The sequence below is a fragment of the Gobius niger genome, assembly GCF_951799975.1.
Source record: "Gobius niger genome assembly, chromosome: 2".
Classification (NCBI taxonomy): Eukaryota; Metazoa; Chordata; class Actinopteri; order Gobiiformes; family Gobiidae; genus Gobius; species Gobius niger.
In genome coordinates, this window is record NC_136853.1 from 29,424,185 (window position 1) to 29,443,422 (window position 19,238).

Sequence of the window (19,238 nt, forward strand, 5' to 3'; positions counted from 1 at the left end):
ATGAATTCATCATGAATCGTGCATGAATTCATGCACCCTTATTATGACGCGCTACCGATAAATTACAATGTTTTATAGTTATTATTAATTTGTTATATTTATTATTTATCTATTTAAGTGTATGTTCATAGTTGTAATGTTTTAATGTGTCATGTTTTTTTAAATCACACTTTATAGCAAAGCTCTTTAAGTCACTTTGTATGAATTGTGCTCAACAAATAAAATGGACTGAATGATTGACTGACGGATTGATTTAGTGGTTCTCATCAACTGGAGGGACGAACCTTCCTTCTGACTGCCGGCGGCCCCTTGTTGCTGCAGCAGTGATTGGCTGTAGAGGGTGGGCAGTGCAGCTGCGGCGTACTGCTGTATCCCTGAGTAGGCCTGCGTCAGAGCGTCCATGGTGCCCGCTGTGCCATTGGTGAGCCCCGCACCGCCCAGGCCTCCATTTAGAGCCGCCATACCTGAGAGCATTTGAGCAACTTTACATAAAACCCAACAATAAAGAAAGAAGAGTGCACTTACTGATTAGTGCTCCCACTCAAGGTTGAGTTATAACCACATGTACATGCGACACGGACACAAGTTGACTCGTTCTTAAATACAGCTACAGTTATCTACATGCACAGCATATACACTGAACAGCACTAGCAATAATATTACATAGAGTGAAATACAGCGTGATTTTTGATGATGACAGCAGCACATGGAAAAGTCATCAAGCAAAACATAATAATAAAAAAACATTGCAGAATTTATCATAACGTGCTCTACATTTTGTTTCTTTGCCTTTATATCGGGTTTCTAGCCAGTACATATGAAGGAAAGTATTACTCCAATGCTCTTGTGAAAAGGTATGCCTGCTATTACCGAGTGAAAATGATTCTCTTATGTTCAGTGAACACCATAACCACCAGCCTCACACTGTGATAGAGACATGGAAGTGAGTTAATATTAGTACTTCATCTAATACTACATCTACAGTTAATTGTAAGGGTATAAAATCTGACACTTTACTTTACTGGAATGAAAGGTCATGTAATATAATCATGGGTCAACACAATCGCACACACTTTCACAAACCAAATAAACACATTTGATTCTAGTGTTGAACTTCTGAACGGTCAGCATGTCCATCCTGAAGGGAGTGTGTTTTTGAAAAGCCAAGGAACACAGGGGGAACATTCATTAGCCGCTTGTAACTAGCCACACAGGGCAACTTGTCGGGGGGGTGGTGGGGGTGAGGGTGGGGGTGGGGTCAAACACTGGCTCAGTCTCCTCACCATCAGCCGCACTGAAATAAATGATCACCTCGCTACCGGATTATAGGTCACTCACTTATTCAGGAATAATTGCACTGGTGACCTTTGCAATTCAATTAAAGCTGAGATGTGTTTAAATGAGGCGGCTGGATGGGAGGGGGGCAAGTGGCGGAGAAAGGGGTTACCCGGGAACAAAATGGGATGCAAAGCGAGAGTGATCCATCCCCTTTAAAAGAAATGTTGCTGTCTGTGTGTGTATGTGTGTGTGTGTGTGTGGGTGGGTGAGCGTGTGTGAGGTGCACCTGTGTAGATCTATGATTTACACAGCGGATACAGCCACTGGAGCCATGGAGCGCTAAAGGTCAGAGGAGAATAATGTGGTGGAAGGGGCTGCTAGTACAGGATCTGTGCTGTCATAACAGGCTTGATTAAGATCCTGGCCCTGTCTTCCCAGAGGTCAAAGGCAGGGCACACAACACACAGTTACAATGGCAGACCACACAGGCCTATGTTGCGTTTAATACACGGTGTGGATGGGACATGTGTGCTGCTGGGTCATTGAGAAACCACTGAGAGTTGTTTATACACTACATTAATTCTCCAGCAAAGCCACCTCTCCGAGCAGTAACTGGCAACTAGACTTTTTTTTTTTTTTTTTGACATTTATGCTTTATAGAAGCTTAGCACTTGAAGTTCTTCCTTGGTTTCCTTCTGCATTTAAAAGACATCTAAGGTTGTCTATTCTAATGCCTTACTTGGATAGGGCCGTTCAAGATACACAAAGTGCTTTTCATTGCAGTATTTCTTCACTCTGCACACTCAATGGTGGTGAGATACTGATGGAAATGTGCCAATCTATGCTGACTGCAACCAATCATTCACGTGCACACTGCATTTACAAATAACACATAGCTGCTACACATTAGTTGTAATAATAATAATAGGGGGGGAGCAGCGGCTTCAAGGGCCCTGACGGCCATCGTGTGCTTAGGATGGAGGTAATATGCTCATGCCGTTGCCACTAATACTGAAGGTGGGAAATAGTGAGGTTAATTGTTTATTCCATACTGACTAGTGCACATGGCATTTGTTCCAGCCTATAAAATATAATTAAAGCACAACCAAAGCTAGGACGCCAAAGTGCTACAGAAAAGCAACAGAAATCCAGCAGAAAATCAGGAAGCGAGTGAAGAAATGGGACCATGGAGATGGATTAGTAGCACCATGGCCTGATGAGCCAGTGACAAATGTCAAAGACAGAAAGGTCAAATCAGAGGTGTGTAAGCTGAGTGATTTGCAGACCATTACGTCTTTGTTTTATTGTAAAATAAGCAGAATTCGATTCTTTTCTGTATTATGTTTGTCTTTTTTATCGAAGATTCACAAAGCCAAACAGTATTACAGTATTACTTCCAGCTTAAATCCCACAAGAGCCTTTAGTTATAGTGTCAGTTTACACATGATTCTGATCTCTGATGTGAGTGTTGATGGTGACTTGGAGGGTGTGGATGGGATGGGATGTTGAATACTCACTATTGACGCTACCTGCTAGTGCATTAATGTTGTTGAGACCCACAGTGGCTCCTGCCAGGCCCTGCAGGGTACCCAGAGAGGTCAGAGAGTTCATGGCACCGGCGTTGGAGCTGGCTGTGGTGCCTGCTGCTGGAGGGACAGGACGAGGGAAGGGCAGGAGTGGGGACAGAGAACAAAGTGTTATACTTGATCAGTGATTACAAACACAAAGGTGCAACATGCATATCAAAATCAGTACGGAGTTTCCTTTCCGAGACCATTTTCAGGCAACTGCCATTTTTGGGGGAGGTAATATCCAGACTGATGGAGCCCCTTAGCTTACTGTAGCATACTCATTTAACTTGTTAATTAGCCTGGACAAATTGCCCCTGCATGTGAACAGGCATGTCTGTTTGCATTCCTGTATGTGAGTGACGTCTGGTTCATCTTATCTGACTCCAAAAAAGTCCTTTTCTTATTTCAAATTTGAATAAGAGTGCCCTTTGAGTGGATGTATCCACGTCTGTAACAATCAGAATGATTCGAAACAGCTTTTTCAAATGGTGGTGAATTGCAGGAAAACATGAATGAACATTTTCTCAAGCCTTGGCCAAGGTTACATTGAAATCATGTTCATTCATCACACAAAATGTAGGAAAGTTTGCTTGGTGACGGGCCGACTTCAGCTTCATTTTCTGCAAATACAAGTAATCTTTGTTGACTAAGACTAAACTGGGGGATCGGAGAGTCCTCCCCGAGAAAATGTTCAAAAGCACTGACAATATTTAAAGAAGTTTTACAGAGTTTTTGGCTTTTGACCTTTGTCTGTGTAATTAAATGTCTCTAAATTACATGGGGGGTGGCAGACGATTCATGTTGGGGCCATTTCCGGCCAAAACACTGATCTAAAGATCAGCATGCTCCTCTACACTGATCTACACTGTTTAAACAAACAGTGAACGGACATATCACAAGTAGCACCTGCAATATATAGTGCATGTAAGTTAAAAAAGCAGTTTGAAAAGTAAAATGCACTTTAAAGGGATATTTCCAGACTTTTGACTGGATTTGTTTTTTTTTTAAATTCGTGCAGTCCTTATATTTGAAGAGTTTAGTGGTGCTATTGCTAGGCTAGGCTAGTGCTAGGCTAGCACATGTCTATGGTAAGTAGTAGTAGTACAAACCTCTTCAAAATCATGGGGAAGTCCTCCAAACGTTGCCATATCTGATTTGTAGAAAGCTCCTTTTTATTTTATTTATTTGTGAATTCCACGTGTAGTAATGCCGGCCACAGGTAAACAAACTACTGTAGATCCGGTAACCTAGCAGATCACTCCGCCACTGCTGCGTAGCTTACAACCAGGAAGCTGATGCTGCTCAAATATAAGTTCTTTTAAATGCAAAATGGTTATATTTCAAATTTCAATATTGTCAACACAGACATTTATATCGGTAGTCTGGTGTTATAAGTGATTTGCCTCAGGTGCACTGTGCTTGGGTCAGACTGTTTTTAATGCAGGCTAGTGCATGTCCATGGTACCTACCATGGACATGCACTAGCCTAGCACCATTAAACTCTTCAAATAAAAGGACTGCATGAATGAAAAAAAAATATATACATATCCAGAAATCAAAAACACTCTGGATAACTAGGAAATGAGGTATGTCAAAAATCATGAAATATCCCTTTAAAGCAGTACTAAGTAACTCTAGAGGCCATAAGCGCCACTGCAGGTGTCGTAGCATGCTACGTTTTTTTACTCCTTAATTGTCCGTGAGAGTAAATACTCCTGCCCGAAAAGTCAAAGGGAGAGAGGGATACTGTACATCCAATTATACAATTTTCACTCAAACTTGACTGTAAATAATGTTTAAGTGGCGCTAGCCCACAGTTAGCTTAGTTAGCTTCTTCTTCGTGATTCCATTAGTGTGTGTTGGTGACTCTGACCCGGTGCAGGAAAGTTGCAAGTGGGTTTCTGGCTAGAGACACCAGGGGAGATGAAAGACCCCCCCATCATCCCATTAACACTTGTATTACCCCCAGAGGGAGTACGAAAAGGTTTTATTAAGGTATACAAGTTACTTAGTACTGCTTTAAATTCCCCAGTACAAGTGAGAATGAAAACACTAGAAGCTATAGAATCAGACTCCCTGTTTTAGGCTTCATATTTCACAGTACCTGTCACATTTGCAACAAAACTCACAGCTACAATACGACAACACCTTGTACAGCGACATAGAAACATGATGAAGAGTATGGTGCACAAAAGTCACCGAAAGCATAACGTCACATCTATTAATTTACCCTTTATCTCATCAAAGCGAAGCCAGCAAAGCGGGATTGCTGTATGCATCAAGAAACGGTATGAAAATATAGCATATTGACAAATGGTATAAAAAAAAGAGAAAATGAAGATAGCAGTCTGTCTCCATGCAAGAGTGAATATATTCATCAAATCACTACGACGCCACCGTTTCATTTCTAACACATGCAAAAAATGATGCTAATTATGAGAGTTCAACCCAAGTTACTGATCAAGAACAAACAGCACTTCGAGAGAAAGCTATTGGGATGAAACAAATGCGTCCGGAGAGTGCGGCTGAAAAAACAAACAAGAACTAACGATAAAAGGGACAGTAAACAATAAACAAAACAAAAAAAGAACTATGGCTATTCATAGTCTGATGGAAGCAGGAGAGGGACATGTGATGAAAATAACTCGGCGCTATTAGCCATTTCATATTAATCACTCGAGAAAACACACAAAATGGAGGGGAAATAATTTTGCCGAAGCGAGAAAAAACCTTATGTGAAATAAGAGGATGAAATTTTGCATGAAGGACCAATAGAAATTAGGGGGAAAAAGATAAATCAAGGTCCAATCAGGAAACATTTACTTCAACTGGACACCACACAAACAAATCCTGCTTATCAAGCGAGCAATCCTAATTTAGAATCCATGGTTGGCTCCCCAAGGCATATTATAGGCTAATTATTTGACCAAAAATGTCCATTAAGACTGAGTGCAAGCAATGTAAATGTTGAGTTCGAGGATTATTTGATCATCTAAATGCACTCTATAATGTTGTATAAGTTAATACGATACAAAGTGCAAACACGGGTAAACCATATCAATGCAATGTGTTTAGAGCACACAAGCATTGACTCAGGAGGACACTTATGTGCTGTTATTAACTGTTTTTAACTGGGCTAGATTAGGGCTATTTCTTGTTGTTTGCATCTTTTTGGCCAAATGTTGCTATATTATGCCTTAGAAAAAGTGTTTGACTCCAAACGTCATTGAGGAAGTATAACTGTGGAGGTGTACAACAATATCGACTGAAATACAGCACTGGGCAAGCCAGAGCACTTGACAATCACATGCAGATTCGAGCACACCCACAGACACACACATAGAAGCACACAACATAACGGTGGATTCATACATGTTACACAGTAAAATGAGATGTACGCAACTGTGACAACAGCACGCAGTCACATGTGTGGTCTACGAGCGACCAAGTGGAGATTTACACAAACTGTGCCACTTTTCCATTTCAACAATTGATGTGACAATGGAGATGGTTTAGGGTGACAACGACGGAGATGTGCCGGATCTATCAAACACAAGAATGAAAATGTAGGAGAGCGAGGGTGAGGCAGGCTTTGCCCTGGCATCAAGCTCCGATCCGAGAAGCTGCGACTGCGTTACCTGGGCTGGCCAATGCTCCCAGGGAAGCGGCGTTGGAGGACAGGGGGTTTGCGGTGGAGGGGCTGGCTGAGTTTTGAGCTGCTGCTGCTGCCGCCGCTAAAGTGGCCAGATTCTGCAACTGCAGAGCACTCATACCTAGAGAGAGGAGCCAGAGAGGTGTGTCAATCCTGTAGACCCAGGCTGAGGGCGGTGGACTGGCCAAACTGAACCGTCTGCAAACCAAACCAGTGTGTGTGGCACTGCGTCTGCCTGCTCTGCTTTTCATACAGCTCCAGTGAAGACACTAGAGTGTTGATTTCACTAAGTGTTCATACCTGATATTTTTAGATATTTTTTGCGATTGTGCACAAGCAGGCAAGTTGTGGTAATTTACATTACCGGGATTGGTCCCTGAAAGTGGTAAAACATGCTTATAAACTAATCCCTCTTAAGAATTGTGATGTGGAAGTTAGGAACTCATTCCTAAATCTCCTAAAATACACAAGCAACAATTAAAAATGTATATGCTCTTTTTTAATTTATTTTATTTATTTTAACACAGGTAAAATCAGGGCCTGTAAGCGGATGTTATAATGTTTAGGTAATTATCTAAGACAGTGTTGGAAGATTAATTCATTTCAATTTCATTGAAACCCCAATAGAAAAAAAAACTCAGCAGTGTGAGTACATCCATGAGTTGGTGTAATTTACACTCAGTGCACCCATTACGTATAAATCCATAAGGTTATAAAAGCAGAGAGGGAATTTAAAAGCAAAATTGTGTTATAAGATATTCCTGAACAATAATCCATAAATGCCATATTTGATAAGCACGTAATTTTCAGTTCTTGAAAATGACTGAATCACTTCTAAAGGAGTGAACCCTCACTATTAAGCCTCTGGCTCACATCAGCAGTTACTGTGTATGATTGTGCTCCATAATGAACGACTACATGAGGCCTAAGCATACTGATGTGCGACGTCTGTGTGAGGGAAGCTCGTGTCCGAAGGCTACAGTCCTAAGAGCAGACGAGCATCAGTCAACAGCAGCTTCGTCTGACTCATGAGCGTGTTGGAGAAATAACATGGGCCGAACCTGTGGGGTGTACGCTCGTATATACAGTCTAGATGTATATACAGTACCATGGAAACACACACACATACACAGTCACACACACAAAGACAAAATCACTTATATCTCTTAAATATTGAAAATCACATGGCATTGCAAGCAATAACACAAGGAGAATACTGACTCATTATTTCAGTAAAAAAAAAAGAAAAAAAAATCAACATTTACACAAAAGCTCACCAAACATATGTACAAACGTAGCCAATAATAAAACTGTCCATGAGTGCAAATATTATGTCAATCACTGTTGTTTTTCTGTCGTAATAAAACAAGCGTTAACCACCGCCGGACCTATACTGTATTACACAATCCTGCTGTATAACAACTCTGTTCAAATGGTTCATCTGATCATTGTTTGTGTCTTCCCAATAAAAGTGGGAAAGAAATCTCACGTTGAGCTTGATGGGCTTTTATTGTCAAGAAGAACACATCTGTGACGACCAAAAAACAAAACAAGTCCGCAGTAATGAGTTTGAGTTGTCTTATTACTCATCTGTGGGGCGCGCTGAAGCCAAAACATATCAGTTTTTCTTTTTTTTAAGTGATTTTCTCCCAATTTCATGTGTTACGGGATACATAAAAAAAGTTCCTACACACAACAGCTGTGCCTGTCATTCTCGCTGTCACAATAAACTAACTTAGGAGGAGAATTTAAAAAAACGCAGCAGACAAGTCAAAGTGAGAAGAGAAGATGTGTAGATATGTTTGCTCAGCGAGTGTTTCAGAGGTATGAGAATCCTCCTTCAAGTCTCTATTCCAACATACGCCAGCACTTTTGATGCACTGCCACAGCGCTCTGTTCCACACTGATGATAGGTGTGTGAAGAAACTGTCGTGGAAAAGGCAGAACCAAACAGCCGTAAAGAAAAAACACATCTCTTATGTTTTCTTTTTAGTATGACACACTGCGCAAACAAGCGTGAAAAGCTTTAATGAACAATTAACAATCCATTATGAACACACCTTTTACATTGAATATTTCACAAATGGGTTGCTCCAGTAATCATCTTTTGTCTGGACCTAAATCCAATTCTATATGTTCAACTGTACCACCTTAATCAACATACCAAATATTTAAAATTCACTGACTAAAAGAACAAATGAAGAAAACCCCAAAGGTATCACTGTGATATAAAATGGGTGGGTGCGGGTGTGCTTGTATAGATACAGACGGCATCTCTGGAATCGCCCATATATGCTCATTTTTGAAAACAGTTAAAGGGGAAAACAATTTTGATTTTTTTTTTAATTTTCTCTAATTATTCAAAAACTACTGTAACAAATGCTGAATTATGAATATAGTTTTCTACTAAATAATGATACAAAGACAAGGGGAGGAGCAAAGTGGTTCAACAGCCCATAAATACATGAATAACGGAGAATGCTAACTTGATGCTACATGTTAGCATCGAGCTAATGCTAACGGTTAGCTAGCGCTTGCTACAAACTGCAGTTTTTTCACTTCTACTGAACAATCTGTTGCGACAAAATATCCACATGGGCCCGATTTACAATTGACTTTATTTGTGTGATAAATAAGTTGATATTCCACCAGAAAATGGCTAAAAAGAGTGGAAAATTGTGTTTCTCTAAATATTCTATTTTCCCCCTCGGCGAAGCCACGCCCCCTTCTATGACGAGATGCCGTCTGTATCTATCTGTGGGGATTGTGAATGTGACAATGTGTTTGTTTTTATGGGAGGTGTGTGAGGGGATGTTTTTAAATCTGGAAAGCACTTTGTGTTACATGATATGTGTGAAAAGCACTTTACAAAAAATGTCACCTCCCTTCCATGTCTATTTACTGAGTCTAATTCCAAAGCCAATTGTATAGTTACATAAAATAAATACATAATACTTAATTCATTGCATTAAGAGTGAGGAATTATTTCGTCATGAATGTGAACTGCATGTAAAAAATAAAGCTGAGTTCAGGTACTAAAGGTCTAGTAGTGCTGCACTCATCTTGGCCACAGATTAATTCAATTTCTTATTAATTCGGCTTCATTGTTATTACGCTCGACATGTCTCTTAGAATGACCATTAAAGGCATATCAATCTGTTCGTCTGTCCTACTTCCTCTCCTCTCTGAAGTCTTTCTCTCTTCTCTTTTCCCTAAAGCACTTCGAGCCAAGCCCAATCACTCCTTTCATTGTCAAAGGCTATCTGTCTTAGTGCAATTTCAGAGACGACTCGACAGAGGAGCAGCAGATAAAAATAACTGGGTTAGAGAAGACTGAATGAGACAATGGGGGGATCAGATGATGCGTGAGTGCATGAGTGTACATATGTGTTGGAAGGGATGTGTGTGTGCGTGTGTGAAATTGTGAACAGTATGGCAGAACGGGGTTGGCTGCGTCTAATTGAATGCTCATTGGTGTAATTGAAGGCTCTCAGCGCTACAGCTCGTAGTGTTAAAGACTGGGACCAGATGTCATTCAGCTGTCTCACATCTCCTGCCAATCACCAATGCTCGCTCAAGCTCCCGCTCCCCGGCTCTTTCTCTTCTCTCACAGATGGACGACCAACAGATCTCCAGCCACAGACAGTGCTACTCGCCCCCGCGTCCAAATCACAGTGCATTTATTCACGCCACTGCGCCGGGAGAAATGTGTGCTTTGGAACTAAGACTGGGAAAAAAAAAAAGAAAAAAAAAAGCCTCGGCTGTCCAAGAAGTCCCCAATAAGACTTTGCTTTTGTTGCCAGGCAGATTTTCTAACATCATCTGCCTCAACAATTAGGAGCTTGTGGCGCATAGGAGAGAACAGAGTGTGAAAAACAGCAAGGCGGCGTCGAGGAGGAGCAAATGATAAAGAACGGTGTGACTTTACAGCAAGGCGTAGGAGAGACTGCGAAAAAGGGCTTAAAATAAACAGAGAAAGTACAGAGAAACAACAGTGCGTACGCGAAGAAAAAAAAAAAAAAAGGATTTAGAGCTAATGCGAATCTTCAACACATAATAATAGTAATTAACATTCACCTAAAAGTAAAAGTTTTTTTGGTATCGCTTTATATTAAGGTGTGCTTATTAAGTATTAATAAGGTATTAATAAGCATTAATAATATGCCTGTGAAGTTTATTATACTTTTATCTGTTAAAGGAACAGACCACCGTTTTTCCATACTGAGATATGTTGTTACCTGAGCTTAGACGAGTTGATGTGTACCTGTCTGGTCTTTGTGCGTGCCCTCAGTCATGCAAAATGACCAAAGATGTTGTTAGCATTTAGCCTCTCCCATCATATTCCTATAGCTCCAAACAAAGGTTAAGTTAGAAGCTACCACTCTCTTCCACGGGAAGACCAGACAGGTATGTATCACCTCGTCTAAGCTCAGGTAAGAACATATCACAGTATGGAAAAACAGTGGCCTGTTCCTTTAATATATTATAGTAGGCCAATACGCTTACTCATAGCCAACACTTCCCCAAACCTAACCGTAACCCATACTCTAGCCCTAAAATGATTACTAATGCTTATTAATACTTGATGAGCACACCGGCTTAATCTAAAGCAATACTGTTTTTTTTTAACTTGTTCAATATTGGCTTCCCAACAACTCAAAAGTGGTGTTATTTTTTGCAAAAATATCCAAAATTCTGCATTCCACAGTTTTGATTTATCCTTGTTTTCACCACCATGTTCATAACACTATACTGCACTATACTTTTGCCCAAAAACATTCACATCACAACTATTGAACATAAACATCGATTTACAAGTGGAGCCATTTTGAACAATCAACAAAGGGCTGACTCTTTAATGGTAAATGATAGATGTGATGCATTTTAGGGACATAAGTATTCAAGTTGATTCAAGTCTTTCACAGCGTCTGCCACAATAAGAGCGATATCTTGGCGAAAACTTCAAATTGGACCGCTGAACTCGCTCAAGGCTTGAATGTAGCACAGAGCTGGATTTTAAAACGATCTTCTTTCCATGGCTTCACTGTGACTCAGGCGCTTCCCTCAACAAACCCGAGACTGGAACTGTCCATAATTATTTAAAGTTGTTATCACTTTGTACTCTAAATTAAAAAGAAAAAGAGCGACTTGTTCGACAGAGTGTGTGTTAAAAAAAAAGAGAAAAAAAAAAGAGCAGCGCCAACAGCTACAGAGCGCAATAAGAGAGAGAATAAGAGGGCAGTAGGGGGCGCCATCCTGCAGTGCAAGTTATTTTCTACACAGGACACAACAGTCCCCATTTTCTTTGGTGGGCCTGAAAACCATCCCTGACAAGAGCACGGTGCCGAGCTACTGTTGCACGCCCAGGGCACAACTGGTGTCTATGCACTCATTAAAAGATCAAGACAAATCTTAACAACAGTTAATAAATCTGCAGGGCAAAGATCTCCACCATGCAAGTTCATCTGTTATGCTCTTTGGTGCTCTTTCAGAAGAAAGGAGAAGAAGAAAAGAATAAAAAGGGAGCGCAACAAAGACTCACTGTGTCTGTGGAGGACGGAGAAGAGTTTATTACTGATCTGGACTCACCGGCCATCTGCTGGATCCCACTGAAGGCTCCCAGGTTTCCAGAGGAGGTGGCCTGCTGTAGCAACTGCACGCCAGGCGGAGGGAAATAGAGAAGAAGACGAATGAGATCGGTGAATACTCAGCGCTGAATGGATGTTTGTACAAGGCTACGCACAGAAGCTAACATTGTAATGAGCAATTTAGCAATGTGCTATTTGCATCAGCGCTCGATGAGTAAATGAGCTGCTAATACAGCCTGATCTCTTCTAAGCAAGCGCGTTTGTATTCTGCCATGATTCTCCAAGACAAGTTGAGCATGAAAGCTCTAATCTAGCCCACTAATTAGATTCCACAACAAAAGTGAAATACTGACGCTGCCAAACACTGGTTCTTCAAAGACACAAAAATTAACCACAAATTGACATCGTGTCTTTATTGTATGGATAATTTTACCCCCAAGAATAGCTTTTCTTTTCTTAGATCGAGAGAGACTGAGAGAGAGTGATTAAAAGAATGCAATGCATTACTGACTGTTAGCATTATAGTAGCAGTGATACTTTACTTTAAAACTGTTTCAAAAGTTAACCGATATCTGAATATATCTGGATTGGAAGCCACATAGTTGAAGCTACAGTGGTTTTGCAGAGAAGTATTTTACGGCTAAATTGTGTCATCGTAAATAATACAGTGTCTATGTGACTTTGATAACGCGGTTCAAAATGAATTTGCCTGTACACGATGCACTTCTTGTAGTGATAGTTTTCCTGCTGTTAGATCAGCTGATAAGATGCTTGTTGGTGAATGTGCTTCTCTTACAGCCAGGTACTGTGGAGTGAGGCCCCCCAGGCCCGTCAGACTGCCCCAGGTGGTTGCACTGTTGAGCTGCTGCATCTGCTGCGCCAGCTGCTGCTGCAAACGCCGCTGCTCCTTGTCCTTCTGTGTGTCGGCAAACTTCACCACTATGGGAGATGAGCAGCCCTGCAAAGGGGCCACCACAAATGTTATTCAAATGTAAGAATAAATGGTAAAGTCTGAAATAAAAGTGGGCAAAATATAGCTCCAAAAAATGAGAGGACAGACAAATATCCCCAACAGTAAAATAGTGGAAGGAAGGAACTTGCAAACTTTACTTGAGGGAGACTTAGAGGAGAAAATAGTATTCTAAATTAAAAGAGCCTTGTTCCGCACACATGCGACAGTGACATTGGGACTCTCACAGGAAGCGGCAGTCTAAAGCTGAAGGGCTTTCTTCTGTAGCCCACAAGGGCTCAGTTATCTCTGAGTCCAGAATGGTTTCAACTGAAACAGATTTCCTGAGTTCACCAACTATTTCATCATCTCATCTGAACAGAGACTTGCTGTGTGTCTCTGAGCTAAGTGAGGTGAAGGAAGAGAGCGTTTGGGATGACAGAAGCAAAGGTTGAGAGAGCAAGAGCAAGATGTAGAGATAAAAGCTATCACAAGAAGTGTATCTAATTGTGGCTATTTTGATTCCTCAACCCAGTGACCAGACATTCACTTAGAATGTTGTTAATGTGTGTGGTAGGTCAGTGCTGGCTTAGGACATCCACAACAACAACAACATAAAAGACGACATAAAGAACAATGGGCCTGAAACAGCGTGTCTGTGTAGCAGCGTCTCAGTCTATCACACCACACCATTACTCACACTCCACAATCAAAGCCTAACTAGAGGCAAATCCGTTTGAAACAAAGGCGATCTGCCACCATGGAATAAAAGCTTTTGATTGAAAGATTTAGTTTGAAGCACACCAGGCTACAGTGGAAAGGGATTTAGCAACTTCACAGCAATAAGTCACACATGTATTATTATGTCAGCTGAGGGTGAATAGGAGGTGCAGAGAAACACCTCATCTGTGAGGTGCATATTGCACCTGAGTACTGCTGTCAGAAGTATTCAACAGTTTCAATTGAGTGAATTAATTCAGAGCCATTTAGCACACTTCCCAGCATGCACTGTGTCAGAGCTCAAACCTGAGTGACTGCTTTCATCTGTTTTGAAGTCAAATTTGTAATGAAGGCTGTTGATTAATTTGCTTTTAAGTAGAAGAACCATTAAAATTCCCTTTACTTAAATCATTCATCACTCATTAGACATTCAAAATGTCAAGTGTAAAAGTTTTCCCAAGTTCTTCTTTTTTTTTGTCATTTACAACAGTTACTTACTAAACACATGTCTGTAAATGCCATATTATGAAAAGTGTGAGACTTTTGCACTGGTCACTGCAGTGCACTTAAACACTTAAACAGCAACACTGTGAGTGGACTGGACTTTATCAGCAGGATTGAGCATGTCTCCTCTCTGACAGAGGCTCTACCATATTTGCTGTGTCTTTTCCCCGTAGTCACCAGTCGTTCCATCTCTTTCTTCAGACTGCTGACAGATAAAGCAGAGGAGACCATGGAAGAATTGCATTTGGAGGCAGAATGTCAGTCCGGGGCCTCACGTCTACACTCGATTCCCCCTGAGACAGCAGCTCCCAATCCTTCTCTGCTAAATATCTCATTACTTCCTCTGACATGCACCGAGCCGGAGGACCGTGCCACTGAATGAGAGCCCTGCCCCGGGACTGTGGTAGTGTAGAAGATAGGCCTCCATGGTTGAGCTTCACTGGGAAAAGGCTTGGAAACTTTATCAGGGTCAATGGTCACGGCACGGATATACCATCGGGATGGGTAAAAGTCCATGTAACCTTTTTTCTTTGACCTAATTCACAATTTCATTTGAAGTTGAAGCCACTATTTCACAATATGACGATAGCAGATTGTCACAAGGTTGTGCCTATAATGTCAAACTCATTTGGAGCAGGGATCAGAAGTTGAAAAGACAGAGTTGGTCACGGCACAGAACAGATAATGCCTTTTAGACGAACAGCAATAACATAAATATTGTAGTAGTCTTCACATTGTCGTTAGCTTTTATGAGCTTAGTAGACTGTGTACACTTCCCCACACACACATATTTTACTTTTAGCTTCAGGGGTTTTATATGTGACTTTTTTTTTAACTCTGAATTTAGTCAACAAATGATGAATAAAAATATTATTACTGGCACAGTGAACTGGGGTTTTCAACAGGGCTACATTTCTGCAGCTTCACAGCAGCTTCATTGGGTTCATGGCACTTATTTCACAGAAGGAAATCTCACTTTGAACCTGCAGGAGTCGTCAGCACACCCAGGCAACTATGCTTTCTCCTTTCTGTTCTTAACATAATTTTGTGTGCTTGTTTTGCGAGCACATTAGCGATTTAATGCGGCATTTGCGATGGGAGAGAGAAGCGAATCAGAGGGACACATGTCATATGCACAGCAGCTGAGAGGCACAGACACACACAACTTTTTTAACCACTGCTCCTCATTTATAATCTGACTAATTTTATAAAGATGTGAGTCAAATGAGCTTTAGTCAAATTAACCAGAGTCAAAGAGTTAGGTTCCCTGCGAGCAATTATCTCGTGGCTCTCCTCATGTTTCTCTAAACTGAGGTCTTTGTTGTCTTGTTAAAAAAAATAATTTGACAGACTCGCTAATGTTTCGAGGTATTTGGTTCTGCTGGGAGCTCTGAAAAGGCCTGCCAGTGGGTGAAATTACACGTCATGTTGTGAAAAAGTAAATATATAAATAAAAAAGCATCTGATTTGCTCTGAATATGGGGCTCCTTAGAGACAAGGCAGGAGAATGATCAGGCGGAATTCTCGATTTTACTTATGTACAGAACATGATTAATAAAAACAATTTTGATTTAAATTAGCTGTAGCTCAGTGGATTGACTTACTTACATAGATATAGCCATTGAAAACATCTACAAAAATTACCCCAAAAAAACAAGCCTTGGCAGATTTTTTTTATTTCCACCACTGGCACTAACCTGTTATTTTGCATATTACTGTACATGCCGAGATGGCTGTCTGATGTTGCCGGTTATCGAAAAGACACAGCGCGGTAATTTGCACCTCTGGTCATTATAATATGTCAAATACATAAGGTGTGGGTAATGTGATTGCTGATCGAAAGTGCACCCCTGCATAAATCACCATCAAAAAGAAGTTGAAAAGTTTTGGTTCTTCCGCCTTGCTCAACTCAACCAAGAGTTCACTGAGCTAAAGCACACAACCGCAGAGCCTAAAACACAACTGTCTGAGACAACCGTGAAGGGAACATTACACATCACTTCCCATCCTTCACTAAAATGCCTCAGACACACATCTACACACACACATCTACACACACACACGCACACACACTTATACCTTGAAAATCAATCTCCCGTAGCTTTCAGGAGAGTTTCTGCTCTGTGACCCTGTTATCTCACTTGCTTACTGCTCGCATAGCTTTAAATGTCAATGTGTGTCATCTCCCAGCACTAATTGGAGGCTGAATGGCACCGTTGTTAAATGCATGAAATGTTTTTATTACAGATCTGTATGCCAAATCAATTGGGAACAGACAGCGACACAAAGGATTTGATTTACTTCCCCAACGCTGGGTCTTTAACACTGTTCTGCTTAGCTAACTAGAAATGCTCAAAAGCGTTCCCAAGCAAGTGATTAAAATACATTAAATACAACACACTGCAAGTACTGAAATGTAAGGACTAAGTGAAAGTGCAGTGAACGGAAACAACGTATGCCAGTACTGACATGAAGAATGGAGGCTATACGAAGAAAATTTATATCAGCCACTACTCACACATCACACATTATTACATCCATTACTTACTGGCTGCTTCAACAAGTACCGATAAAGGCATGTAAAAAAAAGGCTTGTTTTCATGCCAAGACTGACAATTTATGTGTCATTTATTTCAACACAATAAACAACTTCTGTAATAACTGGAGCTGTATTTGATATAATAAATACAGAATAATGAATTTGTTTAGCGATTTCTCCCTTGGTGTAAAGCGTACCATATTTTCCGTCCTATAAGTCGCACTTGTTTTCCCATAGTTTGGCTGAGGGTGCGACTTATACTCAGGTGCGACTTATATATTAAAATATATAATTTCACATGTTTGTTATTTTCACACTGACAGCTGCTAGAGGGCGCTCTGGGCTTGTGCATCAGTATCTGCTACTCCTGTACCACTGAAAATGTAAAAAAAAACGGTAACCGAACAGCAGAAAAAAAAGTGTGGAGTGAGCACCAAACTTGTGAGGGACTGCAATGGAGAAAACAAAAAAAGGTAATCGCCGGCTAAAAGCTACATGGCCACAGCCAGGAACGAGTTCGCAAATGAGAGCTTGAACGTGCTGCCGAGAGAGGCTTGTCAAAGGTGCAGTTACGCCTCTGTGCCCAGGCAGTTGCCAAGGCTAGTGCGACTTATACTCCGGAGCGACTTATATATGTCTTTTTCTTCATTGTTATGCATTTTTTGGCTGTTGCGACTCCGGAGCAACTTATATATGTTTTGTCTTCTTTGTTATGCATTTTTTGTCTGGTGCGACTTATACTCCGGAGCGAATGTCTTTTTCTTCATTGTTATGCGTTTTTTGACAGCTGCGACTTATACTCCGGAGCAACTTATATTTGTCTTTATCTTCTTTGTTATGCATGTTTTGGCTGTTGCGACTCCGGAGCGACTTATATATGTTTTATCTTCTTTGTTATGCATTTTTTGGCTGGTGCGACTTATACTCCGGAGCAACTTATGTATGTCTTTTTCTTCCTTGTTATGCATTTTTTGACAGCTGCGACTTATATTTGTCTTTTTCTTCTTCATTACGCATTTTTTGGCTGGTGCGACTTACAGTCCGGACAATACGGCATTTACAGCTGACTTGTGGGTTGTTTGCTATAACACCATCTCACTAACTCTACTTACTTTTCTGCACCACCTCATTGGGGGGGACCTCGGTACATTCGTTACGTGCTAGCGTCAGGTGTGGTGAAAGGGGCACTAAATGAGTCTTTAGACTAGACACAATGAATATCACGCGGCACATTATCGCTGCAAACACAACACAAACGCAACACAAGCAAGCCCGGCCAACTCGTCTGGGCTGCTGTGTCTTTAGAGGTTTCAGCGTGAGTTACCTGTCGAGCTGATATCCACTTTCATTACGGCGTGACATTCAGGGGGGGGCATGTGTGTTTTTGCGTCCGCCGTGTGCCCGAGTGTACCTGAATGTCACACCATAATGAGAATGGATATGACAGTGACAGGGCCATCAGCGAATAGAGCGGCGGCGGGTCTGCCTCCTTTTCTCCTCGTGACATGCAGTGCGGACGTGCTGCTACCGAAACACACAAACGTGCACCCCCGCGCACATACACAATCTTGTTTTATCTGAGACAGTGGGGTGCAATAGAACCGAGACAATAACCAAACTCTATTTACCAGACCTCATTCCCTCTTTCGGACCTGAAGTAATTACTTTTAAATTGCAAAACTGAGGAACATTAACAAACGGATGCGGCAATTTAGGTCTGCCCGGAGCTAGAAACAGCTTGTTTTCAAATGGAAATGAAGGTATTTTGCCATTGTCCGGTGCAATATTGCTGTGTTATGGTTTAAGTTTTTTTTTTTCCCTTTCACCTAAATGCAGGATAAAAGCGAGGAGCTCTGCAAGTGTTTACCAAGCCCATTGTGGCAGAACAGAGCTCTGAGCGAGGATAATTCGAGCTTAATACCAACACTGTCAGGGGGAGAGTGTCACTACTTCTAGTCAGGAGAGACAAGGTGCTGCTCTGTCTGGTCAAAGAAATAAGCTCTCACTGGTATTAGCAGTGAGATATGTACACAACAATGATCTGATTTGCACTGTTTTGCTGAAGTTCCATGACTTTATTTTTTTATTGCTTCGTGAGAATCCCTGCAAGCTACGGGTTTGGTGCAATAAAACAAACCTTTTAATAGTCCGTTATCCTGTATCTACATATTTTGTTTTAGGATTCTTCATTCCACTGTCCATTTTTGTAAAGCGAAGGCGACATGTTGCCAGATGTAATGCGCTGGAAATCGCTTTTTGCAGACACTTTGTTGAAGTGTTTTGACATTGATGGTTCTCGAGCAAAAACTAGACATAAACTAGAAGATATTCCTGTGACACAGAGAAACCAGCCAGTCTGTATAAGCACTGACATTCAGAGGCGTATTGTGGGCGGGGACTCTGTTCTCCACATGCCAGAGCGCATCAGTATAGGCCC

At 41.2% G+C, this 19,238-nt stretch overlaps 1 protein-coding gene across 12 annotated transcripts in view; it reads right to left on the reverse strand.

The window, feature by feature from the left end:
• The window catches only part of celf2 (cugbp, Elav-like family member 2), a 177,274-nt gene that overhangs the window by 5,304 nt on the left and 152,732 nt on the right, over positions 1-19,238 (reverse strand). For 4 of the 12 annotated variants that reach the window (XM_079582933.1, XM_079582929.1, XM_079582937.1 and 1 more), the window contains 5 exons: positions 12,886-13,047; positions 12,091-12,154; positions 6,488-6,622; positions 2,796-2,924; positions 285-464 (listed from right to left, as the gene is read on the reverse strand). In XM_079582933.1, the coding sequence (XP_079439059.1) occupies positions 285-464; positions 2,796-2,924; positions 6,488-6,622; positions 12,091-12,154; positions 12,886-13,047 (670 nt within the window). The remainder of the gene's footprint in view (positions 1-284; positions 465-2,795; positions 2,925-6,487; positions 6,623-12,090; positions 12,155-12,885; positions 13,048-19,238) is intronic. The other 8 variants (XM_079582936.1, XM_079582939.1, XM_079582938.1 and 5 more) reach the window with 7 other exon arrangements.